The sequence below is a fragment of the Spermophilus citellus genome, assembly GCF_964194105.1.
Source record: "Spermophilus citellus genome assembly, chromosome: 2".
NCBI lineage: Eukaryota > Metazoa > Chordata > Mammalia > Rodentia > Sciuridae > Spermophilus > Spermophilus citellus.
Genome location: NC_138183.1, coordinates 65358085 through 65372783, shown reverse-complemented (window position 1 = coordinate 65372783; position 14699 = coordinate 65358085). Strand labels below are relative to the sequence as shown.

General features: G+C 38.7%; 1 protein-coding gene across 1 annotated transcript in view; it reads right to left on the bottom strand.

Annotated features, from left to right (window-relative positions):
- PLGRKT (plasminogen receptor with a C-terminal lysine) overlaps positions 1-14217 on the bottom strand; it is a 52864-nt gene extending 38647 nt beyond the window's left edge. Inside the window, exons 1-2 of the mRNA XM_081279112.1 lie at positions 14118-14217; positions 11021-11107 (exon numbers count right to left, since the gene is read on the bottom strand). Of these exons, the coding sequence (XP_081135238.1) occupies positions 11021-11101 (81 nt within the window). The 5' untranslated portion in view covers positions 11102-11107; positions 14118-14217. The remainder of the gene's footprint in view (positions 1-11020; positions 11108-14117) is intronic.
- Between the last annotated feature and the right edge of the window lie 482 nt (positions 14218-14699).

Below are 14699 nucleotides of genomic sequence, written 5' to 3'. Positions count from 1 at the left end.
GATTAATCCATTTATGGATTCATAGCTTAATGGGATTCAGGAAAGGGGCTTTGTTACAAAAACAAGCCCTCTTGCTTTGCTTCGTGGCCACCATGAGGTGGGAAGCTGTGCTCTTCCACACCATAACAATCTGCCTCATCACAGGCCCAGAATGATGGAGCCACGTAACTATAAACTGAAACCTTGAGAAAAATCTTACCTCCTTTTAAATTGTTCATTTGGGTATTTTGCCACAGCAACAGAAAGCTGCCTGACACAGTCATTCACCCAGTAAGTGATGAAGGCAGGGTTGGACCCAGATGTGTTTGACTCTAATGCCAGTGACCTTCCAGTTACACACAAAAGAAAATGAATCCACAGTCCTTAGCAGTCATACCCTGGACTTAAACCCTGTAAGTGAGAACCTGGGGGCCTTGCCAACCTGCCTGAAAGTTCAGTCATCCTCTCTCTTCATAATCTGAAGTCTCAAACAACATTCCAGAGTAAGACCGATTCCTTCTTGCTTAAGCAATAAAGAACTAAAAACAACATAAGGTTCACTCCAATCAGAAAATAGACTTATAGCTTCAGAGAAAAAAAGGAAAAGAAGAGCCTTTTGATTTTCTATAACTAGATTCACTGGTCTCACTTAAGTTTGTGAACAACCCTAGAACCAGTGTGTCCCCCTCAGAGAAGTGAATATAAGTGTTTGGTCCCATTTTCTGGATGGGAGGGGCAGGTAGCAAAGAGTCAGCTTGGTGGCTTGACCTTCATTTGCCTTTGTAGACCTGTGTCTATGGCACCAACAATCTTCCTAATTGTTTCATTTTCACTCCCTATCATTCCTAGACAAAGACCACTAATAAGTCAAGATTTCCTCTATGAGGGGTTACATAGATAGGATCTTCATCTGAGGCAGTTATGGACTTAGTCTGAACCCCAAATCTTTGCTGCATGGTAGTTAACTTTTTTATGCTCATAAAGAACAGACTTCATCAGGAGGAATGAAAGTTCAAAACCAGCCTCAGCAACTTAGCAAGGTCCTAAGCAGCTTAGCAAGACCCTGTCTCAAAATAAAAAAATAAGGGCTGGGGTTGTGGCTCAGTGATGGAGTACTTGCCTCACATGTGTGAGGCCCTGGGTTTGATCCTCACACTACATTAAAAAAATAGATAAATAAAAATAAAGATATTGTGTCCATCTATGGCTAAAAAAAATATTTAAAAAAATAAGCTAATTAAAAGGGCTGAGGATGTGGCTCAGTTGTTAAGTGCCCTGGGTTCAACCCCTGGTGAAAGGAAGAAAAAGAAAAGGAAGGAGGGAGGAAGGGAGAAGAAAAGAAAAGAAAGAAATGGAAAGAAATAAAGAAAAGGAATTTAAAAAAAAGATTGGATCTCAGGCTAGGAAAACTGGATAGTCACATGCAGTATGTGTTTATATCACATACCATATAAATAATTAACTAAAAAATGGGTCAAAAACCAAAGTAAGAGATAATGCCTTAAAAGTCTTAGAAGAAAAAAATAGGAACAAATCTTTATTACCCTGAATTTAGTAACAGCTTCTCAGATATGACACCAAAAGTATAAACAATAAAAGAAAAAATGGATTTCACAAAAATTAGAAATGTGTACTACAAAGGACACCATTGAATAAAGACGACCCACAGATTAGGAAAAAAATATTTGCAAATTGTGTATCTGACAAAGATCTAGTACCCATAATATGTAGAGAATTCTTACAACTCAACAATGAAAAGACAAATGACCCAATTTTAAAATTGTCAATTTCAAATTTTAAAATTGTCCTTCTGGGCGAAGAACCAGAACAGACATCTTACCAAAGACATATCCAAATGGGCAACAAGCATATAAAAAAAGTTCAATATTTTCCTCATTATGGAAACTCTATAATCAAAACCACGATGAGATATACCACTTTAAACCCACTAGATGGCAAGAAGAAAGAGGAGGAGACAGAAAGAAAGACGAAGAAGGGAGAAAATACAAGTATTGGTAGGAATCAGAAAAATCCTTCTACATATAATGGGAATGTAAAAAGAAATTTTAAAAGTACAGACACTGTGGAAAACAATTTCGTGGTTTCTCAGTGAGTTAAACGTTAAATTTCCACATGACTCAGCAATTCCATTCCTAATATTTACCCAAGATAATTGAAAACAAGTGTTCAAAAAAAAAACTTAGTACAAGAATGTTTATAGCAGCATCATTCACAATAGCAAAATGGTAGAAACAACCCAAATACCCACCAAGAGATGAAGGGATAAACAAAATGTGATACATCTATAATGGAATGTTATTCAGCCATTAAAAAAAAAAAAAGAACAAAGTACTGATACATGCTACAACATGGCTGAATCTTGGAAAGACATTTCCTAAGTAAAGGAAGCTAGACAAATATACAGAGTTGTATGATTCAATTTATATGAAATGTCCATAGAGACAAATCCATAGAAACAGAAAACAGATTCATGGTTGCCAAGAGCTGGGGTTGGGGTTTGGAGGGATTACGAGTGATTGCTTTACAGATATAGGGTTCCTTTTTGGGGTGATGCAAATGTTATAAAATTAAGTAGTGACAGCCTGGGATATAGCTCAGTTGCTAGAGTGCTTGCCTCACATGTACAAGGCTCTGGGTTCAATCCCCCAGCACTGCTTAAAAAAAAAAAATTAAAAACTAGCAATGATTGCACAACATTGTAGATTTACTAAATGCCATTGAATTGTACATTTTAGAATGGTGACTTTTATATGTATATTTTATCACAATTTTTTAAAAGACCTCAGAAAAAAATGATTATTGGTAAGTGACATGGGGAGACTAGGAACAGATAGTGGGTGAGGGGAGCATGGATATAAATGAATCCCAGAGGATAAGTGGAGGATAGTTGGAGACACAAACATAGAAATTTGATCACGCCTCCTCACAGCCCCACAGGGTTCTAGTGAACTTATGATCAATCTGCCCCTTTTATTCAAGGCACTTCCTAGCTAAATCCCCTGACACTTCCCAGCTCTGCATCCACCTGCCACCTACTCTCTCGTTTATCCACCTGCAGAAGATCTGGCTACTCTCCTCACCTTCTCACCACCTACTCTACATTTTGGGTTCCTTGACACCCCAAGTCCACAAAGTGCATGCTGTGCTGTTCTGCTTTTCTGAGAACACAAAGCCCTTTCCAGTTCAAGTTGCTGGCAAAATTTCCACCTAAATCAAAAAGAAAAACAGATGGGAGGGCACAAGAAGGACAGACTTTGGAGTTATGAGGGCTTAGGCAATTTTATAGTGTTCTTTCTTATGAAAGTTATTTTGTTGTATTTTTATGTATTTGAAAAAGCAAATATATTTCATGTCACAAAAACCATTGGGTCATGCTATTCCTCTACACCAGACCCTTTAATGACTTTCCAGGTCACTCAGAATACATTTCAAAACAGTTATGATGGATGATGGCCCTATGTAGCCTCTGACCTTGTCCCCTTCTCCCCCACCCCACATCCCCTCCCCAATGCCACTTCCAGAGCTCAGGGTACCCTGGTCTTTTTGGTGCTCCTCCAACTCAGCATGGGTTCTCCCCCTCCAAGTCTCTGTTCTTGCTTTCCTTCTGCCTAAAACCATCTTTTCTTGACTTTCTTTTGGTTTACATTTTTAGTTCCCTCAAGGCTCAACTCAAATGTCACCTATTTGAGAGGTCCTCACCATCTATTCTACTGAAAATGGCATCTCCCCACCAATCCACATTCTCCTGAAATTACACCCTCAACCTTTTTTCCCTCACAGAACTTGATACCCATAACACACTTTGGCTAGTTGATTTGTTGCCTGCTCTCCTGTTGGCATGTAAGCTCCATGGGGGAAGGACTTGGCCAGCATCATGCACCTTCCAAATTGCTGCCTTGACTATAGAGCAGGGCTTCACAAATATATGGTGAGTAAATGAATGACACTGCTAGTAATAAAAGTTTGGCTCACATTACTGACCTTGCTGAGTATTCATGGGGTCAATGGTCTGTGCTAAATTCCTGCACAGGTATCACCTCATTTAAACCTCAGAGCAACTACACAAAGCATAATAATCCTTATTACTAAGCTATATACTTTAATGTAGGAAATGAGACCTGCTTATAATCAAAGATTGATTGGGTCTTATCCAAAGGACACAGGTGTCAAGTTGAAAGATCTCCCCCTAGCCAAAACTGGGACAATTTGAGCATCAAAAACAATGATGACTGCAACTGATTAAAATACATCAAGAGTTTATGATCATAGTATACAAATAAAAAAATTATTTTGTTAAATATGTAGATTTCTCTGATATCCGTTCATTATTATGATAATGGCTAAATTAAAGGAAAGGGTCAAGCATTCATTTTGTGCTTCCTGTACCAACTGACTTGCGATATCCAATAGTTAGTAAAGAAAAGTTCTTAATAAACTTCCAGCTAATAAATACAGAAAAAAGGAATCTTTTTAAATCACCATTTTTCAAGCCCTAATGAAGTAATATATCTAGGCAATGATCACAAATGGGTAGTAAAGTCATACAATTACAGGTTGGTGGGGAACTTTATAAGGGATAGGTCAGGCGGACATCACTGAGAGTAAGACAACCAGGCCTTACGTGCTTGTGGTGTGATGTACAAGCTCCACTTCTAACAGATCCTTGGAAAAGAAAAACTGAACCTGAGTCTCAGCAAAGCCTTGGATTATGCCAGCATCTAGGAAGAAGGAAGGACAGACAGAAGGACAGAAGAACATGTTCAATAATTTAATGAGGAAGCCATCAGGGGATTGCTTAGAACAGATGACCTGGCTTCTTCAATAAACAAATGTTATAGCAGGTCAAAAGGAAGGGATATTGTCACAAATTAAGAAAGAGATGGGAGCCCTACTAACCAAGTGTAATGGAGAAACTGAGATGAAAACTGTTTGGGGGCAACTTCAATGATATGATTAACAGACTTTAGGAAGACTGATAAATAAAATTATCACAAAAGAAAAAATAACTTGCTTGGAGACTTATTTCAAACAATTATAAAAAGACATGTATGAGATAATTGAGATGAGAGATCACAATAGAAAAGAATTATTGTAAATTTAGTTAAATATGGTTATTAATAACCATATTAATTGTGGTTATTAATAACATATTTAGTCACTGCCCCACTAATCTTTAGCCCCAATTGATTTGTCTAATAGCATTGTGGTATAGCATACAATCTGTTGGAGATACATACTGAAGTATTTACAGTTAAGTTGAAATTTGCCATAAAGTACATTCCAGCCAAAACCAAAATAATAATAATAAAGGTAAAGGAAGATGTGATAGAAGAAACAAGATTGCCAAAATGTTGGTTTAAAATTATACCTTTTCCTGTCCTCTACATGCACTTTAGCAAGTTAGATTTTGCTGGTAGCTCTTAATATTTCTTTATTAATTGGCAACATTATACAACTTCAGTTAATTTTTTCAATAACACCTAGATGACTCATGTGTGAGTAATTTAAACATTTATTATAAATATATTCTGTTGTGTCAAATACTTCATGATACTTTTTAAAAAAGAAAGAAAGAATAACTCTAAACCTAAGAATGATCGGGAAGTTTAATTCTTTTAAATGCGGAACATTTAAGGATGAACCTGATCTTCCAAAACAATTACTTTGTTTATCTCAAGGCTGCCCAAATTAGGATCAGAACTTATTCAAGTAGCTTCAGGGTTCCAAGTCTTGTTCAACTGTATTATCTATATTCTCCTGGCCATCCTTCCTTGAAATTAACAGATAAATAATAATCAACAAGGAAATAACAACCAATGGAAAAACTAGTCTTCTTAACCAGCACATATGTTAGGAGAATCAATCCCCCATGTCTCTGGGACTTCCTGCATGCTCTTACTGGGTAGGCCAGGGATGCAGCTCTCTCTTTGGGCACTTTCCCATAGTTGTGGTTAGCAGCATTAAGCAATGAGGTAGCATCTCCTCCTCATTAAATTGCAGGTTTGCTTGACACATATAATAAAAGTGGTAGATTCCACAAGACCCAGTGTTCCTCAGTTATGTCACAAACCCACTGTATTTATCTCAACCTCCAACTAGGCTCACCTACATCCCCTCCATGGGAAATGGAGTACATGGAAAACTGCTGCCAACATGCTGCCTGCTGTGCTGTGAGAATAAGGTCTTCCACAAGCATCTGTAAAATCATGACAAGCTAACTTGTTAATTTACAAGTCAGGTAAAAACCAGTTTGGGCAACAAGAAAGAGATGATGATTGAGATATGGCTTTCTGGAAAAGACAATGGTTCTCATTGTTTGAGTTAGAGAGTGTAAGTAAAATCCCTAAAATCTCATAACAAATTCTCTCTCCTCTCATGGACAGGAGGGTAAAGTAACACACTGTCCTGTGTGTTGAGTGAGATTGAGCAACAAAATTTAGGGTTGAGAGCTTGGGATATAGTACAGTGGTGAGTGCTTGCCCGGCTTGCACAAGGCCCTGGGCTCCATCCCCAGTATTGCAAATAAATAAATAAACTTATAGGGTTGAAACAAGCTTCCCAAATAGTTCTTGAGTTATGGCAATGCTTTCCTCTGGGGTTGGTGAAAGGAAGGATGCTCTTATGACAATAGGGCAGCAGGTTCCACAGCCAAAGGCAACATGATGTGGCTGCAGCTTCTGAAGCAAGAGGTCCCTGAAGCCTAAATAAATGGTGCAAAGGATGAGTATATATAACTTTGGGTCAACTGAAATCATTAGAAATGTATTTGCTGAGCTGTGGCAAGAGGCCACTTGAAACTAAAAGTGAATACAAAAACTTGCTTTCCTGTGCCAAGCTGTTTCTCAACTTCCTTGCCCTCAGAACCTCATTCTGTGTACTCTTCTCCCCAACTTGAGATCTTTCAGGAAGAAGTCTGGGTGTGATGGGGAACTTTGAGGAAGGACCCAACTTTTTATGGCTCTGTTGGTTGCAGGTGCCAGAGTCTACTTGGTCCCATGGAGAGAGTTGTGTTATGCACCAAGATGGCCCAGGTTACCAAGGACCACTGGGAAGCACTGTAACACCAATGAAAGCTAAAAAGTCAATTCCCCTGAACACAACCAAAGGCACACAGGAGTGTCCATTCTGTGATGAGGAGCAAAAGAACAAAAAGTCCTTCCTACCCTTGTGTACTCCTGATCTCCCCCACCTGCCTACTCTCCTGATATGATAACCCCTGAAGTACTCACGTTAAACTCTTTTTTTGTGTACTAACTGGGCAGGGAGGTGGGTGTTGAGGAACACTTGGATTCAACTGGTAAAGTTTGAGCAAAGTTTACAGTGAAGAAGGGAAATTAGAGGGACCTTGAACCAATTCAAGATACTGTACTGAATATCCACCCTTTCCCACTGCATATAAATGTTTTATGAAATTGATGTGTTACATGTTTGTAATATAAAACCCATAGTGAACCAGAGGATCTGAATGTCCGACCCCCTCCCAGGTGGTCTTACAGAAACATTGTAAGATCCCTGGGAAAAATAGGGAAAATGAAAGGTGACCTGCAAAGAGGCTCGTTGCCTTGTACAACAGCGCCACCTGCTGGAAATAGCACCAAATACTCTTGGTAATGTTTAGTTAGCCACAACTGCAGTAACAAGAGAAGGGCCATAAACTGGCTGGTTTGAGCAAAGCAAGTTCATTTTCTAGGTCCTAGCCAATAGACCAGTGGGCCTACTAGAATAATATGTAGGCCCAACTTTCCATCATGTCAGCTTAGGAACTAGCTTCCTCAATAAGACTCCTAAAGCACAAGACGTAAAATCAAGAATCAAAAAATGGGATGGATTCAAAATAAAAAGCTTCTTCACAGCAAAGGAAACAATTAAAAATGTGAAAAGATAGCCTACAGAATGGGAGAAAATATTTGCCACATGCACCTCAGATAGAGCATTAATCTCAAGGATATATAAAGAACTCAAAAAATCACATAAAATAAAAATAACCCAATCAATAAATGGGCTAAGGAATTGAACAGACACTTCACAGAAGAAATAATCAATCAACAAATATTTGAAAAAATGTTCAACACCTCTGACAATTAGAGAAATGCAAATCAAAACTCTACTGAGATTCTATCTCATTCCAGTCAGAATGGCAATTATCAAGAATACTAGTAACAACAAATGTTAGCGAGGATGTAGGGGGAAAGTTCACGTATACATTGCTAGTGTAACTGTAAATTGGTGCAACCACTATGGAAAGCAGTATGGAGACTCCTCAGAAAACTTGGAATGGAGCCACTATTTCACCTAGTTATCCCACTCCTTGGTATATACTCAAAGGACTTAAAATCAGCATATCCCAGTGACATAGGCACATGAATGTTTATAGCAGCTCAATTCACATAGCCAACCTATAGAATCAACTATGGTGTCCTTCAACAGATACATTAATAAAGAGAATGTGATATATATACACAATTGAATATCATTCAGCCATAAAATGAATGACTTGATGACTTTTGCCAGTAAATGGATGGATCTGGAGACTACCATGCTGAGTGGAAATAATACTGTACCAAAGGCCAATTGTTCTTTCTGATATAAAGATGATAACACACAATAAGAGGTGGGAAGAAAAAAATAGAAGTTCAGTGGATTAGAATGACGAATGAAGGGAAGGGAGGGAGAATGGGAATAGGAAAGACAGTAGAATTAATCAGACGTAACTGCCCTATGTTCCTATATGAATATACCACTGTGAAACTCTACACCATGTACAACTACAAGAATCAGATACTAATTAGAATAACTAATACTCCACACATGTATAATATGTCAAAATACACTCCACTGTCATGTATCTCTAAAAAAATAAATTAAAAAATAAAACTTCAAAGACAATGATGTGTTTGAGAGTATGACTGGCCTGGTCATATCCAAATATCACTTCAGTTTTGCACAAAAGAGTAATAACCACTCTCTGGGGAAAACTTTATCCCCCCACCCCACTCTTCCATTTAAGACAAAATTGCCGTCTCAATAGGATCCTAGACTAACAGATACTTCCCTAAATGCCTGGGTTCACCTTTGGTTCAGCTAAGCTGAAAACCAGTGTCTACACTGGGACCATTTGGCCTCAGGCCCAGCTTTGTAACATCTGGTCACTGGGATCAGTGTTAAAAACGTCAAAGCTGTTCCCAGAATCTGACAAATCAGGGTATTATCATGAACCCAGAATGTCCCTATACATTCTTGCAGGTTAGGTCAATAATGAAGGCCCTAACTGCTCTTTACATGGGTCATTTCTTGCTTGTGCTTCAGTGAGCCATTTGAGGAATGAGATAAAAGAAATTTCCTCTCTTCTTGCCCTCACCCCTTCCTTGCTCATGGCTTATTATAAATGCAGTAGATTTCAGAAGCTAAACATTCCTCAAATGTGACACAAATCCACTGTATAGCACCCAACTAGTCCTTGCCCATCTTTGTCACCTCCATGAGTCTTGCAGGGCATGGGGAAATAACACCAACATCATGATTATGCTGCTTTCTATGCTGTAAGTAATGAAGTCCTCCATCTCTGCTCTAGGTGTCTCTGGGCTTCTGTAATGAGTTTTCCATTAGGCTAAAATTCCCCAACCTTTCACAGACCCTGACCATCATGGGAACTATGGGATGTTCTAAGTATCTGACATACTTGACTGATTCAAATATCTAATATTTGGTCTCTTGTAGGTCACTTTGCTCTGTTATAATAATTCAATTTTCCATTCTTTCAATTGTTCCATTCCCCCAAAAGAAATCTTTATCTTGCACAGGACACTCTTATCAGTCTTTAGTAGCAATAACAACAGCAATACCTAATATACCCTAATGCCTACAGGCACTTTTCTAACTACTGGAGGTGTGGTTCTATATAATATATATTGACTTTATTCCTTAAAACATCTCTCTGAGGGGGATGTTATTACCTCTAGAGTACAGATCAGGAGACTGATCTGTACTTATACAGTTATACAGTTAGTCATGGGTGCAACTAGGATTCAAATCCAGGCAGTCTGGCTTTGGTCCTCATTTAATCACTAGCTCTACTGTCTAATAGTAGAACCTTCAACTCCCAGCACTATAAAGGATAACCAAGACCTAGAAATCTTTATCTAAAATCTTAAGAAAATAATTTGGGTCAAACCTTTAACCCTTGATTTTGAATTCCTACATTTCAATGTACTTTTTGACAACTTTTATTAGGCAACTGGACAACCCTCTACTGTGCTTGGATCTTTTTTATCTACTCATTGTATAATCTAATGTAAAGGTATCATTATCTGTATTAGTTCCCTATTGCTACTGTAACAAATTATAAGAATTTAATGATTTAAAACAACACAAACCTATTACTTTATAGTTGTGAGGTTTAAAGTACAAAATGGCCTGACAGGACTTGGTCCCTCTGGAGACTACAGTGCAAAATCTGTTTGTCTTTTCCACATTCTAGAGGTTACCTGTATGCCTTAGCTCTCAATCCCAACTGATTCCATCTTCAAAGCCAGAAGTGGAACAGTACAGTACCTTAAAATCGCTCCCCTCTCTCTCTCTTCCTTCTTTACTCTTATGATTACAATGGACCTATCTTGAATAATCCAGGATAATATTCCCATCTCAAACTCCTTACATGACCACATTATAAAATCTCTTTTGCTGTGCAAGGTAACATTCTTGACATAGTCACAGTTCCTGGGAATTAGGACACATATATCTTGGGGAGGGCATTATTCCACCTATCATACTCTTAAGTAGTTATCTCTTTCTACAGAATGGCAATTTTGACACAAGTGTCTGAATTGGAGACTTAAACAAGGACATTCACCAGATTATTAGCAATCCATTTCATCTTGTCTTTGAGGAAGAGGCCCCAAGAGCATTTTAGGTTTTTTTATTTAATTTTTTGGAAGGGGAAGGTCAAAAAGAACAGCTGAAGTAAAAGTGGTAGAACTTAACCATGGTAACAACATAATAGCTTAATTGTTTCAAAACATACCTGAAGTCGGGCATGGGTAAGCATGAACTCTTGTTGATTTTTCATGTTTTCATTCATAGATTTTGAAAATATAAACCCCATCTTGATCTAAAGTGTAAAACATATAAAGACAATTAAAATAATATACTATGTACATCCTTGCATGCTCTGCTTTGGGCTACCATGACCTTATGACAAAGTGAAAAAAGAAAAACTTCTGACTTAGAACACAGTGTAAATTCTAGTCCTTACTCCTTATTAGCCATCCAGCTTAACCATCTTGGCCATCATTTACTCACCTAAGTATAGCTGATTGGATCAGATCATTTCCAAAATCTCTCTCTACTCTATAAAGTATATGGATCCATATTTCCTAGTTTTTCTTTCTGCTATAAATCTTGAGAGCAGGTTGGATAGCACTCATCCTCTTACCCACTACACAGGTGGACAATAAAACTTGCATTTCTGGAGAGCTGAATCAGAACATGCTTTGAGTATCTTGTGAACAGATTTTTCTGTGCTCACTGAATTTGTGTTTTAAGAAGATTTAGGTGTCTCAATGTCAGTACATTAATCCTGCCATGACTCGTGTCCCTCTTCAACATGCCACTTATTTAAACTCATTATAAATTGAAAATATCATTGTCAAAAATGCATTTAATATCCCTAACCCATCCAACATCATAGCTTAGTCTAGACTACCTGAAACATATACAAAACACCTACATTAGCCTACAGTTGGGCAAAGCCAACTAACACAAAGCCTATTTTACAAAGTGCTGGATACTTCATGTAATTTATTAAATACTTTACTGAAAGTAAAAACGGAATGGTTGTTGTATATTGTAGCCCAGGAAAAGACTGAAATTCAAATTTTGAAGTATATTTTCTATTGAATACATGTTGCATTTGCACCATAATAAAGTCAAAAATCCTAAGTCAAACCATCATGTAAATCAGAGATTATCTCTATCCTCTACTTTATAATCTTCCCTGAGAAGTACTGTCAATTCTGGGTGGGTCAGAATTCCAAGTTTTTTTCTCTATCCAATTGGGTAGATAGAGAATACACTTAGTTCTTGATTTTACTTTTAAAAGATGGAAAAACCCAGGAAAAGTCACAACGTCTCTACCTTCCTCAACAATGTTGCTGATACTGCTCCCCTCTAGTAGGCTGATGAATAGTGTGGTGGAGTTCATGTGAGGGTGGCCAGACTTAATGCTTCATATCCAGGAGTCACAAGTATTCTCTAAGAAGCCCAGACAGCTCCTATTTTCCTATCCTTCCATATCAGAAAATCTTGGGTTCTGGCTAATTTAGGAGATGTTGAAGGGGGTATTTAATGTCAGGTAGAATGGTTTACCCCTGCCAATGGTGCTCCAGGTGACGGGGAGCCACAAACCAGCCTTCAATGGCTTCCCTGTGTTCTGGCTAAGGACACAGCCTAGAATTATTGGGGCCAATGAGCCAGAATCAGTATTAAAACTGGGCAAAAGAGAAAAGACAGGACCCAGAACAGACCTGGGTAATCATAAGGTTCTCTGCCTCTGTTCCACTCCAACACCTGTGACCAAAGATAGAGGCTACCTAATGAGGGTAGAAGAACTAGCAATTCTCTTCTTTCTAAAAGTTTTAGCACCCCATGTACAGACAAGACAGCAGACCTAGAACTTGCCTAAAATGCTCCAGCAATATGTTATCCATCTTGACAGTCTCCATGGTGTCTACTTCCCACAGTGTTTGCATAAAGCAAAGTACAAGAACTTTGGCTCAAGTCATTGCCGTTCCTTATCATTTTTTCTTCTGCATATGTACAGAATTATTGAATTTTTACATCTGCTGCAAACATAAAGAAAACATTTGTCCTCTAGTTTTTATGCACACAGTCTGTATGTCACCATTCTGTGTCCCTTAGAGTGCTTCTGTTTGTAAGGGGGTGGGATCTCCCCTGAAGTGGGACAGTCCTCATGTCAATCATCTAGAGAAGAGAAACATTCTATAAAGTTAGGATTTAGATTTACCTCTTTCTGGGCCTTGCTTCCTTGGGACTGGGCTTATAGTTCAGACAGATTATGGGACACTCCCAGATACAAGGGTTAAATGTGGAAGCTGGGCAGAAAAAAAATCTCTCTTTCGAGAGACTACACCTGAAAATTTGTGTGCCACACCTTGTAAACTTTGCCCTCAATGGAGCTTTTCAAACCTCCTCCCTTTTCTTACTGGTAACCAATCCATTTTCCAAAGTCTGGGAGTGTTCCTTAAGATGTTCAGAATATTCTCAACTTTCTGTCTCCCACTCACAAAAAAAAAAAAAAAAAAAATCAGAAAATAAGCAATAGAAATATTTCATTGATTTTTTATGAGATAAGTCTGTCAAAAATCCAACACTTTATCATGGATTACAAATGTGTTACTACTTTTACAATGTATGACACAGGTGAGTCTCAGAAGGCTGAGAAAATTGACTTGGGATCTCTTCTGCCTTCATTACTTGTGAGACCTTGGGAGAGTCTGTAATGCTCCAGCCCTATCTTGGCTGTCCTATAGATTACTGAGGGAAGATTTATTTGCCTGGAGGAGAATTGCACAATCCAGGCAGTCTTTCTGTGGCCATCCTTGGAAACCTGAATTTGATTTTCAGAGAGAGAATATGAATTCCATGACTTCTAACATCCAAATTTCTGCACTTATTTCCTGATTTAAAAAAAAAAAATTGCTTGAATTTATGACTGGTCGCATAATCACAATCATTTTCAATAAACGTCTGCGATCCAAACTAGGCCATTCCCCTCTGCAAATTTCAACCCCGTGACAAGAGGCTTTCTGTAATAATCTCCACTCTCGATTTTGGACGCAATTTCTGTAATTGAGACAGACATTCCCCTCAAGTGGCATGTTGATTTCCTCAGCGACTTTTCCCAACTCCATTCTAACAATACAAAGAGACCTCAGGTCAATGCAAACAGAACCAGCTTTTCTGAAATGAGGTTGGCAATAGCTATCAGCACCAGGGGCAGTGGGAGAGCCGCCTCTCCAGCCCGGGCCCGGGAGCTGCGTCGGCCAACGCTGCGGTGCCGACCCTCCCTCCCCACACGCCCGCGGTGGACGCTCACTCACCGGCTGTGAGTAAAGGGGCGCGGTGACCAGGTGATGGCTGCAGAGGCCTGCAAGCTAGGGCCCCCTTGTACCGCGGCGGGGACGAGGCCCTGCCCACAGAGCTTCGGGATTGGCTGGCCATGACAGTTGTTAGGAGCCCCAGCCAATCAGTGCGGCCCTTGGCTTTCTTAAAGGGCCCGCAATCGTAACAGAAGCCGGAGTATTCTTCCGGTCAAGGGGAGAATAAAAGTGGAACAGGTGTGTGGAAGAGGCAAATTCAAAAACAGAACAACTCAGCAGTCGTTTTGTTGTTGTTGTTGTTGTTGTTTGTTTTTTGTTGTTGTTTTGGGGTTTTGGGGGTAATGGAATTTGTATTTTGTTTACATTTTTATATTTACAAAGCAATTTTCTCTGGCCTGATACTCGACTTGTAAGTTGCACTGAAACATGATGTCGAATTGTAATGTATTCTATTGCTGTCGTGCATTTAAAAAAAAAAATAAAATCAATAAAAGATTTTTAAAAATAACAAATACATAAATAAAAAGAACTGGGGACGTAGATTCATGTCAATTTCCTCTGGGTTCAATCCCCAGTGTAAAA